The sequence below is a fragment of the Schistosoma haematobium genome, chromosome 1 (genome assembly GCF_000699445.3).
Source record: "Schistosoma haematobium chromosome 1, whole genome shotgun sequence".
Taxonomy (NCBI): domain Eukaryota; kingdom Metazoa; phylum Platyhelminthes; class Trematoda; order Strigeidida; family Schistosomatidae; genus Schistosoma; species Schistosoma haematobium.
In genome coordinates this window covers 87,698,498-87,714,651 of record NC_067196.1, presented here as the reverse complement: position 1 = coordinate 87,714,651, position 16,154 = coordinate 87,698,498, and the positions used below count along the sequence as shown (strand labels likewise).

Genomic DNA, 16,154 nt, shown 5'->3' with positions numbered 1-16,154 from the left:
TTAAAGCTTTATCATCGTAGAATTCAACCGATCACTGCTTGCAGCCTTTTGTTGTGGAGACGTTCCCAATCACACTGCAAGGTCAATTTATCTACTCGTGATCTTGTGGAAGTGGTTAACCAAAAAGCCAAAATTCACAAATATATAAAGCCACAAGAGCCTGAAGAACCTTTGTACGTGAATAGCCTGGAAAGATGTGACTCAGAAGAGGATTTGAACGTCATATCGGAAAATGATCAGTTGGACTTTGGTGCTCTTAGTGCGGGTGGGTGACTAAATATGCGTTGTTTTTGTGATATTTTGCAAGAATGCTGCCAGTGTTATTTCTGTATTGTAAGAGGGGAACTGTAAAGATGCCAATATTGGTGTGTGGAGTGGAAGATGTTTGTGTTGTGACAGTGGTTTAGTCGTTGCATAAGTCAAAATGTGGTTTGATGGTGCAGAATTTAGGGTCAGACTACTTTGTGATGAGTTTGAACCTTTCTTCATGCTTAATTCTATAAAGCAGGTGTAGACTTGTTCTACTGTCACTTTTGTGCAAATTAACCATACTAAATGGTTTGGTGATGACGCTGATAAAATGGTAGCACCGAGCGACGGCTGCGAAACGTGATCATTAAGAGTAGAAGATACTCGTAAATTGTTAGTATTTGATCATAGATATTTTAGAAATACTGCTCGCATCCGCTGGGATCACCGGGTAAGTAATAGTGACGTTAGACTCAGGGTATTAGAGAATGATGGTAAATCAGTTGATGAGGTTGTAAATCTTCATCGAGTGAGATGTTTGGGTCACGTGTTGCGTATGCGTGAACACCGATCACTACGACGCGTAATGCTCACCAGTATTGGAGATGAATGGGAAAGAGTTAGGGACGGCCAAACCAAAACGTGACATCAGTGCTTGAAGACACTAACTTCTAGTCTGAGCCATGTTGGTGGATGCAGACTACTTGTTTGGGGTCCGCGTGACTATCGTAACCAATGGTTGGAGACTGTGGGTGACATGGCTCAGAATCGATCACAATGGCGTCGGTGTATACACTCTTTGTCTTCCCCTGAACTATGAGATTAAAATCGCTTTATACCTTTCTTTCTACGAACTAATTCTCTCTCCCTGTATTATATGCTTATATACAATCTTTTTTTATATTTTTACTACCATTGAAGTGACTACTTCGATGAATTTGGTATTCATTTTGTTGTGCTAATGAGGTGTGGCAACCTGGACCAATGCACATATGTGCCTGATCGTACGTTGTAGCTGACTGACTGACAGAACTGTGGATAAGGAGAGTGCATTTAGAGGAGTTGGGAAAGTCGGACTGGAAACCAACAGTTCCTAATAGCTGGATAACTAGTAAATGGAGTTTGGAGTTGTTTTATCCTACTGTATCGTATTCCCTGTATACGATATTTCACTCGACTGTTCCTAAGTGACATCAAGAAATAAAAAGGAACAATACATATTCAGATAAGTCGAAACAACAATAATTCATTAGTGAAAATATTAGATTATATTTAGAATCTTTATAAAAATCATTCAGAATCTTTTCGTTTCGATTGTGATCAGTACATGCAACAAAACTAAATTGTCGTTACTTTGTGATTATTTGTTCCTTTTTTCCTTTTAAATAGATAATGTATGTCAACAACCATATCAAAAGTCAGTTATTTCTGGAGAAAGTGAAGCAATAGAATCGGTTATCGATGAACTATTGAGTACTGATGAAGTTGAAGAAGATCCTGCTGACTGTTTAAGATTAAGTAACGTTTATCGTCGTCATCCTCCTGAACATTATTGTGAATTAATAAAACGTTATTTTAAAGCAGGTGATACAAATTCAGCATTATCTGTAAGAATTTATTCTCTTCCATTTTTCGTTGTTAATGTTTACTTACATTGGTCTACCATTTGAATTGTTATATTTTCCTGCACCAACATAAATAATACTGACTTTTTATGTGAGTTGGGAAGTGCTTTGAACTGTTATTCATTAGCTAAATGGGGTCTTGTTCAGTCGGACTCGAGCTACACTGTTCATATGGTGGCCTGTGATTTTCTAGGTGGCTTTGAGAACCGAATTTGGGTTTGAATACTCCAGTTTAACGGTTTAAGATCGAACACTAATCGCTAAACTCCATATCTCATAAAATTAACTTTTATTGAACCCTAAATAATAGTTTGCAACCATGGGATGCTTTACTTTGGTATTTCATACTTGCACATATTTCTGGACGTTTTTATATCAGGATTGAAATGTTTCCTGTAGGTATTTTTCTCTGAAATGTTGGAAAAGGATCGTGTTCTCCCATCGAGATTTCATGCTCATATGGTTCTGGATGGTTTGGCCAGAGTTGGAGACAGTGAGAATGCATTTCGCGTTTATAAAAAGATGACTGAATTGGGTATCGATGCAACCCAGGCAACTTACTCACGTTTGTTTCGGTTAGTTTGAAGGATTCCCAGTAAATGTGAATGCTGTTAGTTGTTTTGTTTGGTAAGATTGTTGATGTGATAATTGTATTTAAAAAGAAAACTAGTAACTACTTGAAATCTTTCGATTTACTAGCATCTATTCATTGTTTTATTTTAAGTTGTGTCACCTCAACATTGAGTAAGAAAGATTGTCTCAGCAGAGTTCTCTTTTTGGTGAATTCATTTTCACAGCTGTACAACTGCGCATGCATTTATATATATACTTAATTTTCAAGATGATAATAGTTACAATAATGGCGATAATAAAATTTCGTTAAATATGGTAACAGTTAGGTAGAATAAACACAAGTATTGAAGCGTTATTTTTATCAGAAAAGGGTTTTGTGGATATTTTAGTAGTTTAATAGTTGAGTTCATGAGTCAATTGAAGCTCGACTACCATGGAAAACCTGAAAGCACTGGACGGCCATTTCGCCTTATTGTGGGATTTCTCAGTAGTACGCATCGACGATGCCGTCTCTCGAGATTCGAACCCACGATCCATCGGTCTCGCGCGCGAACACTTAACCTCTAGACCACTGAGCCTGCATCCAACAGTGCTAATGTCTAACTTCACCCAATCCACGAGATTGACCGACACATTCACCATTGTCTTCAATGAGTTACTATCTCACAACAGACCTGGTTGAACTCCACTGGTCACTGCTTCTCACTAGAACTCCAGGAAATAACTCTTGAGCATATGATGATTATTATGAGCAGAGTTTTGTGGTTTTATTGTTAAAGCTTTGAATATTCATTATGAAGATAAATAGAGAAGTTATAATTGGGAAAAGGAGGTTCAGCATGATAAGATAAAATGTAGTCAGGATGAAACAGAAATAAATCAGCTGGGGGTAAAAGGTATATAGAGAAAATAGAAAGGGAATCAGATGGCGGTGAAGGGAAAAACGTATGAAGAAGAAATAAAATTGTGAGACATTAAGACCATGGTAGAAGAAGAGGTTGTACCAATTTCTGTTGGACCGCATAATTCTGGTTTTTCCAGCTATTGCTTCGGCAATGTTAATAAGATGCAATGTAACTGTCTTTAGAAGCCTTCTACTTACCTTGTATATATGACTTTAAATGCAGAGTCCACTTTGATTGAGTGACCTGTGTTCACATGGTGTTCGATTATTGAGCTTCTTGTTGACCCATTTCCTCCTCTTTATAGCCAAGCCGAGTAATCTTCTTGAATTCTTTGGGATAAAGTAAGCATTGAACGACCTATATTACCTGGTTCCACATGAACAGATAAATTGATAAACCCACATGGAGTTGGTCAGATGAGATAATTTATCCTTAAAATTACTGATTAACATTGATCGTCTGTAGAACACTATTAGCAAAGTTGCCACGAAAAACGTTCATTTTAGAGAATCGGAAATTCTCCTTTTTAGGACGTTTATTAATCTATCACCCTTGAAATCAATGTTCATGTAAAGTGTTTTCTTTTGAACCAAGGTTATTTGTGCTTTAGACTATTTAGGTTTTATATTCTTGTCAATAAATATCGAAGGATACCCGTTTTTTGATAAGTATTATCTTCAAGAGTTAGGTTCAAGAATCCTGTACGAAAATTGATATTACTCATTCCAGTTTTGTGTATCAACCATATGAAAACACAAATGCTTACTATTGATTATATATAGTCCGTGTAATTGGAGCAGGTTCCAACACTCACCTCAATTACTTGTCTTTGGGTACATGTTTACTGTGACCAGGTTTCATACAAACAGTATGGCTCGAAACTGAGTGCATAAATATGTACTTCGTGAGTGATTTTTGAGGTAGGTTATCGTCCTCTCTAACAGACAATAGTATTTTCTTACACTTATAACTTACGTGACCAAATAATGTTCTGAGTATAGGAAATTTGAGTCTCAGCGTTTTTTAAAATTCATTTACTATAGATTTTACTAAATTAGTAAATAGTGTATCCTATATGTTTTAGTTTCTATTTGCTGACACATCGACATATGTGATTTATTGAATTATGATGAATTTATTGTTTAGCGCTTGCGCTGAGGATATTGCAACATGGTTTCGAAAGAATAGAACTTTTATGCCACCTGTTGTAAATCGTACTGAGAACCATTCATTGTTATTACACCGTAAAATGTAAGTTGTATTTTGCATGGGAATCATAATGATGTATAAATGCCTTTTTCGTTGAAGAAATAACGACTCAGTCCAACTATGTCAATCAGTAACAACGTAGAACTTCGTACGTACGTACATCAGTTCGAGTTGCCATACCACATTAGCACAGAGATGCAGTTGTCGATTCAAATCCAACTATGTATACATTTACTACTCGTTGATTTGCCTTATATTAGTTTTTCTGTTCACTTATTTGTGCTTTACTGAACTGAACCTCCACGTTCCAAGAGATGAGGCAGTTAATTAAGTAAAGTTAAAAGGGAACTTGTTGTAGTTTGATTTGGTCTGATGATAAACTGGGATGCAACACTTATTTATGAGTGACAACAACATTGCTTCATCTGTAGGTATCATTATCAAGGTTTGATTTGATAATTTCGAATAAATTGAGCATTGGGTAGATTGTTATAAATAAATAATATATTTGTAATATCTCAATGAGTAGAAAAATGAGGTTTTCTGACGTTTCGTGACTTAGTGTAAGCCACTTTTTAATTCTCTGAAGAAGTGGTTTACACTAAGTCACGAAACGTCAGTAAATGTAATTTTTCTACTCATTGGGATATCACAAATATATTATTTATTTATAATGCTTCATCTGTTAATAACGCACGTAGGTAATAAGATGAATGAAATTGGTCTTTTACAAGAGAGAGTTTACTATTTGTATAGGAGTTGATATTACTACACAACTCGTTTGTATGTAGTGACCTTAGAAAATATAAGACAAATTACACTGAAATGTAAAGTAATTAAGTCACGAAGGAAAAGCGACATTCGTTTGCGATGAATGTGAACGGTAGACTTGTTGAAGAAATTTAAAAATAGAGATTGTGAACATGAAGAACAAACAAGATATTTTAAACAGTATTCCTGGGAAACATTTGGTGTTTATTGTGTGGTTGATTGTTAATATTCCGAGTGAACTGTTTCGACGTAGTAGTTATCGGGACTCGTAGACTCTTAGCTTTAGAGAATTTTCCTAGTGGTTATGGTGACTCCTGACACCTATATTTGAAAACGATGTATGAATATGGATGTTTGTTGGGATCTACCATGAACTTTGCAACCGGTTTTCGACAGCGTTTCATTCCCCAATGATTTTAGGATGTTTTTCCCATCCTAGTAAGTATGAAATTTCAAGCATTGTCGAGCTGCACTCGGACACTATGCCCATTAACCTGTTGTGAAGTTTACTTTCAGCGATTATGTGAATCATAGCTGCTAAACACCACAGTTGCTCTTTATATATGAGTTTTGGGTTAATGTCTTTCTGAATGTTTTGTTCGATATCAGTGTTGTTTGGTTTTGCGGTTTCTAGAAAATATTTCGAGAAATTATAGATAATGACTAACAATTAGTTGTATTCATATTGAGGAAATGGTGTAAAACTCTCTCTTTGTGCTTGGAGATATTTCTTGATTTATTTTGTTTAAAATATCCAATATATTGTGTCTTTTATTTTATATACATGGTTTACAATTTCACATCTTGACTGTGATAAAGTCAATTATTTGAACTTCTATCACCGTCACAATGCCGTCCAGATTTTTATTTTTATATTGGTGTCAAATAAGATTTTACTTCCTTGAGCTTTCTTTATTAACATTAACTGGACATGAGACAAGAAATGAATTATTCAATTCCCCTACAACTGTGTCTATTTATTATTTTTATTACATAGGCTGGCTCTTCAGAAAGCATTGGCTCCAGACATGTCACCAGATAACTTTGGTGGACCTGCGCTTCATAAAGTGTATCTTTTCTGGCGTCGTTTAATGGAAAAAAATATCCCAATGAATCAATTTACATACAATACACTTATTTTGGCTCTTGCCAAAGGTATGTAGTTTATTTTTGTTTGAGTTAAATGTGATATAGAAATATCAACATTGAAGTTGGATAAAGTGTGAAGTTAACTAACCTAATTTGAAGTGTGTTGAAATTTCTGCCATTAAGTTCCATGTTTGATCCCCTTCCCACCTACTCCGGTCTCGGGAACCAGGTAGTATAATCATCTCTTACACTTAGAGTATGGCACATACTGATCACAACTGAACCATTAACTTTCTGTCTTGGGAACTAAAAGTGTTGATTGCTTAAACTGATTAACACTTGACTGGTGTTATCCTGCAGTTGGTGTTGTGGACCATGTCTTGACGTGGTCACACTGTGTGTTCTGAGGGTGTTATTCTAGGGACTGAAACTAGAGCAGATGCTCAGGGAGTATGTATCCCCATTGGGTGAGCGATTTGGTCATTCAATATCAAACCATCCTGGACGTGACTGATGATTGTTTCTGATAAACCTAGTTGTCGAACGAACTGGTTCCAAAAGAACCTGGGTAAAATATGTGTGTATAGTCCAGACGTTTGGAATTTCTCAGTTCATTGTTGTTCTCTGTGTTCTGAAGCGATACTTCCAATCTGTTACTTTATCATGGTCGTAAGCTGCATTTTAGTTTTGTAAGCTATTTTCGATATGTGCTTGTTTCTTCCTTGTCTTCTTTATACTAATCTTTTAAATGTAATGTATGGACTTTGAGGTGTAGGTGGTGAAACAACCACAAGGCTATTGAAGTTCTGTTAACAATACTGGGGACTGTAACTGCCAGTGATATTTTGCTGACTAAATTTTCCACATGACCTTTGCTTCTTTGTAACTGACTGGTTGCCGGTGCTTTAGTTTACTGAATTTCTGTGTGCTTGAAGGTCATGTTCCCGTTAGCGTATTATCTAGGGAGTTGTGGCATTCGTTTTGTTCTGGATTTTCAACTTCAGATATCACGTTTTCTCACAATTCATCTTCTCTTTGTGTTGGGGGCCAGGTGCTGAAGTGTTGTGTGTTAGTTGCCGTTACCAATTTACGAAATAGAACCGGTCGTATTAGAGCGAATCAATCATTCCCAATTCCTCAAGTATCGTTTGCCCGTTCCGAACCCCAAATACCAAGATATAAAAGAAGGAAAGTCAGTGAATCCAAAAGTAGTGCTCTTGAGCCATTCCACTTTGTTTGTCAGCATATGGTATCATCATGAATGTTTAAATTTTTGTGGTGAACGGATAACAAATGTTAACATTTTTTATGATAACTGATGCTGAATGCATATTCAACTATTTATATTGTTCATTGTTCGAATTCCATTTCAGCTGGTGATATTCATGGTTGTCTGCGTGCCTTGGATATGATGTTGGAAACTGAAAATATTGATCGTTTTTCTCGAAAATCAATTGGATGTAAAAATAAATTGTTGTTTGCCGATTCTTTCACAATATCATCTGTACTCTCGGCTATTGAACCAGCTAGTGCGAAGAGAAATCTCGAATCGTGTCATCGACGTATGGGTTTATCGAAACAATCAGCGAACTCAAACGATGTTTTCAATCGTGTTAGCCCATTCCAACTAGCTTTATCTTTATGGCATGATTTAGTTCCATTGTCAAATAATGATGTTGCTCCGCATCATTTCACTTTACTAGCCAGAATAATGGGATTGCAAAATGACTGTTTGGATGCAAATAATAATTGTGAAATAGTTTTTGTGAATAATACTCGTTATAAGTCATTTCAAGATATATTTAAACCTTCTTCTGGCGACTCATCCAGTTCTGTAAATCTAATACATCCTTCCTGTACATCACGTGAATTGGCGTCAATGATGATTGCACAAGCTACAAAATCTTCATTATTAAGCAGCACGTCTACCGTTGAATTAAAGTCGACCAGTAGTGAATCAATGATTGACGAAACGCCGGAATCCCTTCAGCTTGATTGGAATGATACAATGTTAGCACTTCGTAGCCCAATAAATCTTCTTTTGCCTACTGATAAACCAATAGTAGTACGTTGAATTTCCATAAAACTTTTGTGTACAGATTAGAAAGTCTTTGAATTGTAGAATGTCAGAATCCGTTTAAGTTATTTTTGATGAATGATATGATTGGTTGAGTAGGGGGATATATTTATTGTGATTTGTGATTGTTGAAGTTGGAAATGTGAAGGAAGGAGATACTTGTGAAAATAGACTGTATCGAAAGTGGTTAGACAGATTGATAGTCAGTCAGTCATGATGATTGTAGAGCATGGGATATATGTGCCAGAATTGAAATCCTGACTTGATAGATTTCAAATGATATATATATATATATATATATATATATATATATATATATATATATATATATAATATATAAAGAGAGAGAGAGAGAGAGAGAGAGAGCAAGAATTTGCAGCTATTAATTTTCTATGTATAGTTAATTAATAAATCGATTCATCCACTAGTTTCTTGTTTTTGTACCACATCTGGATCCTCGAACCGCATTGATCTCTGCAGACTGAAATACACTTCAAACGTCAGAATTTTTTAAGAAAACTTGAGTTGACTGAACGTGAACGCTTCAGTATGTTTATTCTTCCGAAGAATCCAATGAATTTTATTTTTGGTGAAACAAATAGAACCCTGTTTCAAATCTTTGCAAAATATCCATCTTCATTTAATATCTGTTTCCGGTGCTTTAAGATAACGAAAGGACCATGAGATGACTGGGACTCGTGAAACGATAATGTGAAAAGTTCTAGTTATCTTCCACGCCAAAAGACCAGTTTAAATGCCTAGTATTTGTCTGTAGCCTGCGTTCGCCCAAGGATGCTGACATCTTAACGAGAATCTGAAGCAAACTCGAACATTATCTGAGCATGACCCTACAGGAAGTAATTACCGAATGCCAAAGATTAATGGCTTTGAAACATGATACGTCGATGGTAGGGAACGGTAGCTGGTTTCTTCACGTCAACACAGTCAAGAGAAAAGACTTACAAGGTTCCAGCACATAATTATTTGTATATATATATATATATATATATATATATATATATATATATATATATATATATATATATATATATCATATTAAATATTACTCAATAATTAAACCGGGTAAGTAATAGTGAGGTTAGACTCAGGGTATTAGAGAATGATAGTAAATCAGTTGATGAGGTTGTAAATCTTCATCGAGTGAGATGTTTGGGTCACGTGTTGCGTATGCCTGAACACCGATCACTACGACGCGTAATGCTCACCAGTATTGGAGATGAATGGGAAAGAGTTAGGGACGGCCAAACCAAAACGTGACATCAGTGCTTGAAGTCACTAACTTCTAGTCTGAGCCATGTTGGTGGATGCAGACTACTTGTTTGGGGTCCGCGTGACTATCGTAACCAATGGTTGGAGACTGTGGGTGACATGGCTCAGAATCGATCACAATGGCGTCGGTGTATACACTCTTTATCTTCCCCTGAACTATGAGATTAAAATCGCTTTATACCTTTCTTTCTACGAACTAATTCTCTCTCCCTGTATTATATGCTTATATACAATCTTTTTTTATATTTTTACTACCATTGAAGTGACTACTTCGATGAATTTGGTATTCATTTTGTTGTGCTAATGAGGTGTGGCAACTTGGACCAATGCACATATGTGCCTGATCGTACGTAGTAGCTGATTAATTGAGTGACTGAGATAGAGCGGTGTTTGCTTGAGACTTAGTGGTTGATTGTCGCACGTCTCAACCACTAGTCCACCACTCAAGTATGATATAATTAACATAAAGTATGTCACAATAGTAATGTAGCCCGGATTAGCATACCGTATCAACAGGACGAGATTATACTAATTAGATGAGTAGCAAGGTTGCCGAAACACTGTAGCAATAACGACAATGAGACAGACTGAATATTGTGAATGTGGTTTGGAAAGACAGAATGGAAACGTTCATATGAAGGAACACTGGAATTGTTAAGTAAAATACAAAGTGAATTCGTCTGCGCGATTGTGATCAATTTTTCACCATATCACTGGTCGCAGCAATGGTGTGAATCCCGACCATATGATCTCTGTCCACCAATATGATTCATTCCAACAGTCCGTGAACATCGAAAAATAATACTTATTTACATTTGAACGATGGCAAGTTACAGTGTTAAACTCGCCACACTGCTGTACTGGTATGACAAACTGAAACATCGTGAATGGAACAAGATATTTGTCCCGAATTCCACTGTTATCGACAATCGAAATATTGTGAACCCCGTTACAGAAAAGCTGCTCTTATACATTTACTTCAATTTGTATTTACCGATAAATGTTGATCAAATTCAGTTTTAAATGCCAACATCGAAATAATACAAACCCTTACGAATAGGTTAAATGCCTATGTTAATACTTACTTACTTTCGCCTGTTACTCCCAACGGAGCATAGACCGCCGACCAGCATTCTCCAACCCACTCTGTCCTGGGCCTTCTTTTCTAATTTCATTCAATTCTTGTTCATTTTTCTCATGTCTATTTCCATTTCCCGGCGTAATGTGTTGTTTGGTCTTCCTCTTTTCCTTTGGCCTTGAGGATTCCATGTGAGGGCTTGCCTTGTGACGCAGTTCGGCGATTTCCTCAATGTGTGTCCTATCCACTTCCAGCGCTTCTTCCTCCACTGGGATCTGGTTTGTTTTCTCCCATGGTAGGTTGTTGCTGATAGTGTCCGGCCAACGGATCCGAAGTATTTTGCGTAGACAACTGCTAATAAACACTGGTATGTTCTGGATGATGGCTTTCATAGTTGTCCAGGTTTCCGCCCCATACAGTAGAACTATTTTGACATTTGTATTGAAAATTCCGATATTGGTGTTGTTTGAAAGACAGTTGTTTCAAGTTCCAGATGTTGTTCAGTTGTAGATACGTTGCTTTTGCTTTTCAGATCCGCGCCTTCACATCTGCATCAGACCCACCGTGTTCATCAATGATGCTGCTGAAATATGTAAAGGTTTTTACATCTTCCAAATCTTCTCCATCAATGGTGATTGGATTGGTGCATGCTGTGTTTTATCGCAGAATCTTGCTTTTCCCTTTGTGTATATTGAGACCTACTGCTCATGAGGCTGATGCTACACTGGTCGTCCCCTGCATTTGTTGTTGCGATTGCGATAGAAGAGCCAGATCATCTGCGAAGTCTAGATCGTCCAGATGCATCCTAGATGTCCATTGTATCCCGTGCTTCCCTTCAGATGTTGACGTCTTCATGATCCAGTCGAACACCAGGAGAAAGAGAAAGGGTGAGAGTAAGCAATCTTGCCTGACACCGGTCTTTACTTTGAACGAGTCTGTGTACTGTCCTTCATGCACACTTTTGCAGTTTAATCCATCATACGAACTCTGTATGATATTGACTATCTTCTGAGGCATGCCGTAGTGTCGAAGAAGCTTCCATAGTGTTGTTCTGTCCATGCTATCGAATGCTTTTCTGTAGTCAATGAAGTTGATGTAGAGTGATGAATTCCATTCAATTGATTGTTCCACAATGATCCGTAGAGTTGCGATTTAGTCTGTACATGATCGATCCTTACGGAATCCTGTCTGTTGGTCTCGAAGTTGGGCGTCTACACAGTCCTTCATCCTGTTTAACAATACCCTGTTGAAGACTTTTCTTGGTATTGAGAGAAGAGTGATGCCCCTGTAGTTATCACACTTGCTGAGATCGCCTTTCTTCGGTATTTTGACCAGAAGTCTTTCTTTCCAGTCTGTTGGTACTTGTTCCTCATCCCAAATCTTATTGAAGAGAATGTGGAGTATCCTTGTAGTTGCCGCTACGTCTGCTTTTAGTGCCTCCGCTGGAATGTTGTCTGGTCCTGCTGCTTTGCCACTCTTGATTTGTCTGATGGCCATGCTGATTTCTTCGATTGTTGGTGGGCCAACATCGATTAGGAGGTCCGTGGGTGCTGCTTCGATGTTGGGTGGGTTCAGAGGGGCTGGTCGATTCAAGAGTTCTTTGAAGTGTTCTACCCACCTGTTTCGTTGTTCTTCAATGTTGGTGATTACCTCGCCTTCCTTGCTTTTCACTGGTCGTTCTGGTTTACGGTAATTTCCAGAGAGTTTCTTTGTCGTGTCATACAGTTGTCTCGTGTTTTCTTCTCTTGCAGCCTTTTTCGCCGTCACTGCTAAATTTTCCACATACTTACGTTTGCCAGTTCTGATGCTCCTTCTCACGTGATTGTTTACTTCTGTGTATTCGGCTGGTGCCTTGGCTTTTTCTGCTCTTGTTCGACTGGTATTGATTGCTGCCTTCTTGTTCCTCCTTTCTTGAATCTTACCCAATGTATCAGCAGTGATCCATTCCTTGTGATGGTGCTTTTGTGACCCAGGACCTCATGACATGTTGAAGTGATTGCCTTTTTAATCCCCTTCCAGTTGCTCTCCATAGTAGTTCCTTCTCCATTGAGTAGATCATGAAAGGCCCTGAACTTATTGCTGAGGACTATCTTGAATTTGTTGAATTTGTCAGTATCCTGAAGAAAGGCCGTATTGAATTTTTGTGATGTTGTCTGCTTCGTTGTGCAGTGCTTCTTGAGTTTCAATTTCATCTTGCCAATCAGCAAGTGGTGATCTGATGCTATATCAGCTACTCTCTTGGTTCTCACATCTTCTATTGTCCTCCTGAACTTTTTGTTGATGCAGATATAGTCGATTTGGTTTTGCGTGGTGTGATCCGGTGAAGTCTATGTGGTTTTGTTAATGCGTTTATGTGGGAATATAGTTCCGCCTATGACCAGTTTATTGAAGGCAGATAGGTTTGCAAATCTCTCACCATTTTCGTTCCTTTCTCCCAGTCCGTGTCGTCCCACGATGTCTTCATATCCGGTGTTGTCCATTTCAACCTTGGCATTTAAATCTCCCATCAGAATGGTCAGGTCCTTTGTTGGGCACTTCTCGACGATTGACTGCAGCCTATTGTAGGATTGATCTTTAGCGTCTTCATTAGAGTCGTTGGTGGGCGCATAGCATTGGACGACGTTCATTGAAATGCCCTCTTTCTTTGTTTTGAACGAGGCTTTGATGATCCTTGGTCCATGAGCTTCTCATCCTATAAGTGCATTTTGTGCTTGTTTGGACATCATCAACGCAACTGCTTATGTATGTGGTGCATTTTCTTCTTCATGGCCGGAGTATAACAGAAGCTCCCCTGAAGCTGGTCGTTGTTGTCCAACTTACGTCCAACGCGGAGTTACCTATATTAATAGGCATTTACTTAAAGCATTTGATGTTAGCTGATTGATGATGCTGATCACTCAGTCACGTGATTGTTTAAGTTAAGTTCAGTAAAATTCTGAATGAACAATTTTTATAAATATTTTAAAATTCCTGTTTCTTACTGTCGAATTTTAGATTTGTGGACCAAAAGACCAATGTATGTATCCTTGGCAACGTCTTGCTCTCGTTGGTGGATTGTATGGTCTCCTGGATACTGTTGAAAATCATTTCAAATTGAAACTGAATAATAATTTTTTTGCGCATACCGTTCGTTTATTGCCACCACCAGTGAAATCTGATCAGTGTTACACAAAAGATGCTTTTGATACTTGGGAAACAGAAGTTTTAAATTTACTTTCAAAGTTTAAACTAACTGCTGATACTGCATTATACAATTCTTTTATTCATCGTAGAACATCATCTGGTTTGAATGCTAATCATTTATTAGCAGATATGACTCGTAAAGGGTTAATTCCTGACCAAGTAGGTTTGCTTGTCGTTCATTGTTTTATTTCCTGTTTGTGTATATTTGTGCTTTTTATTTTGATCTTATCATTTGTAATGTAGGAAATTGTGGTGGGTTGTAGTTTGACGAGAAGGCGCAAATGTAATCTCGTAGCTTGTTTGTGAAGATACATTTTAGTTGCACGTGAAGACACACTGTTTGTGTTAAGACTCATGACACCGGCGATGTGACCAAACGGAATTGGGTGGTGGTACAGGCTTCGAACCTGCGTCCTATCAGTAGAAGGTTATTTCTTCAATCACTGAGTCATCGCTTTACAAGTGTTTTATCAGAAATGCATTAGTATAATTAGCATCGTATCGCCTTTAATCAATGCATGGTCTAATATAATGTTGTCTGACGTAAGAGTAGGTTGAAAGAAAGCTAGTTGGTTATTATAGGGTGGCTTATGATGGACTAAATTTACTAAACTCCTTAATGGGTAACTTTCTGTTATGTAGATTACTTGGTGTTGCGTAGCTCGAGGTTGTCAAACAAAAGAGTCAGTTAAACAACTCTTACGTGGATTTGAGATTGCTGCTACAACCCCACTATCTTCCATTGATTTGGAGACTAACAGTATACCTCGTGAACAAAATGTCCACTCACAAATCGTTAGACCAAGTTTCACATTCTTCAGTAATTTACTATCAACACCTGGATTTGATTGGGAGTTGAAGGCATTTGTTATTGAATATATGAGGTGTCCAATTCACATAGATGAGTTGTCTGATAAGAAATCTGCCATACCGAAACGCGATGTTTATGGAAACCAAGTATCCAATCATTTCGATGGATTTGTGTTAGATCGCCGAGTAATCGCATCTATTGATATAGATATTGGTTTGTTTCGAGAGCTTTTGGCGAATGGTGTAATTCCGAAAGGTAAGTTGGTTATGCGAGTGTGTACTCATTTTATAGAATATACATGAAAACAATGGTTTGCAAACTTATGAGGGTTTCTGTTATCCCGTTGTTGGTAATAAGTATTGAATGTTTACCAGTTTTGATTGGAATTTGTTAATCATGAGTGTCAAATTCAGCTGGATAACGGTTACGTTCAATTGAACAACATACTTGACATCTGAGTCAGAAAACTGTGGATTATCAATTTAATTAGTAAGGTACGGAGATTTAGCATATTTGTATTGTGGCTATCAGTGGAATTCAGGACACACATCTCATCCTGCTTTGAAGTGGTTAGTTGAATGCACATGCTACAGATACTTAATTAGCGGTTTTTTCTCATTTCAATATCGATGAAAAGATTTCTAAAGATCTTTAGTAGAAGGATTATATTAACTTTGAGATTTGAATTTTATATCTAGAGCTTATATTCTTGATATGCAGCGTATAACTTGAGCTCTCGAACGCTAGAACTCTCTCAAGTCGCAAATGAGAAGACAGAAGACAAGTGAAAGGAATGTTATTCCAAACAGTGTTGATTATAGTACAAAACTGTCAGGTATTTATAGTTTTTAGTGAAAACGAAATCATCTTTATAGTTATCCAATCGGCACACAGGGGTTGTTAGCATTGTCCAGTAGGGAAGCTACACATAGTGATTTTGGAATATTCTTCCAGAAGCTGATTGGATGGAATATCTTCGGCTCTTTCTGAGCTTCCTAGAGTTCACCTGTGGACCGTCTTCACAGAATCCGCCTTGCTGAACATGCTATTTAGAGTTATGAGACTTTTAAGTTGCTCGCGGAAGCTCACATCTAGCTGTTTACATTTGCATTTTAAACAACCGATCTTCAAGACCACGCGAAATAACTTTGACCAAGTCACTGTAAATTTTCCTTAATATTTATTATAAATGCATGATCATTACGTAGTTACAGCTTGTGAAGGAGCATAGACCATCTATCAGAATTGTTCTTCGAACTCTGTCCTGGGCAATCCTTTCCAGCTGTTACTAATT

At 37.4% G+C, this 16,154-nt stretch overlaps 1 protein-coding gene across 3 annotated transcripts in view; it reads left to right on the top strand.

The window, feature by feature from the left end:
• NAA38 (N(alpha)-acetyltransferase 38, NatC auxiliary) overlaps nt 1–16,154 on the top strand; it is a 48,398-nt gene that overhangs the window by 23,779 nt on the left and 8,465 nt on the right. Inside the window, exons 11-18 of one of the 3 annotated variants that reach the window (XM_051209949.1) lie at nt 7–265; nt 1,639–1,856; nt 2,274–2,501; nt 4,499–4,603; nt 6,330–6,487; nt 7,795–8,486; nt 13,861–14,208; nt 14,692–15,115. Coding sequence is in view for 1 of the 3 variants with exons in the window: in XM_051209947.1 (XP_051075433.1) it covers nt 4,479–4,603; nt 6,330–6,487; nt 7,795–8,486; nt 13,861–14,208; nt 14,692–15,115 (1,747 nt within the window). In the remaining 2 variants the exon portion in view is untranslated. Of the gene's footprint in view, nt 1–6; nt 266–1,638; nt 4,604–6,329; nt 6,488–7,794; nt 8,487–9,850; nt 15,116–16,154 lie in introns of those variants that run through there. The other 2 variants (XM_051209947.1, XM_051209948.1) reach the window with 2 other exon arrangements.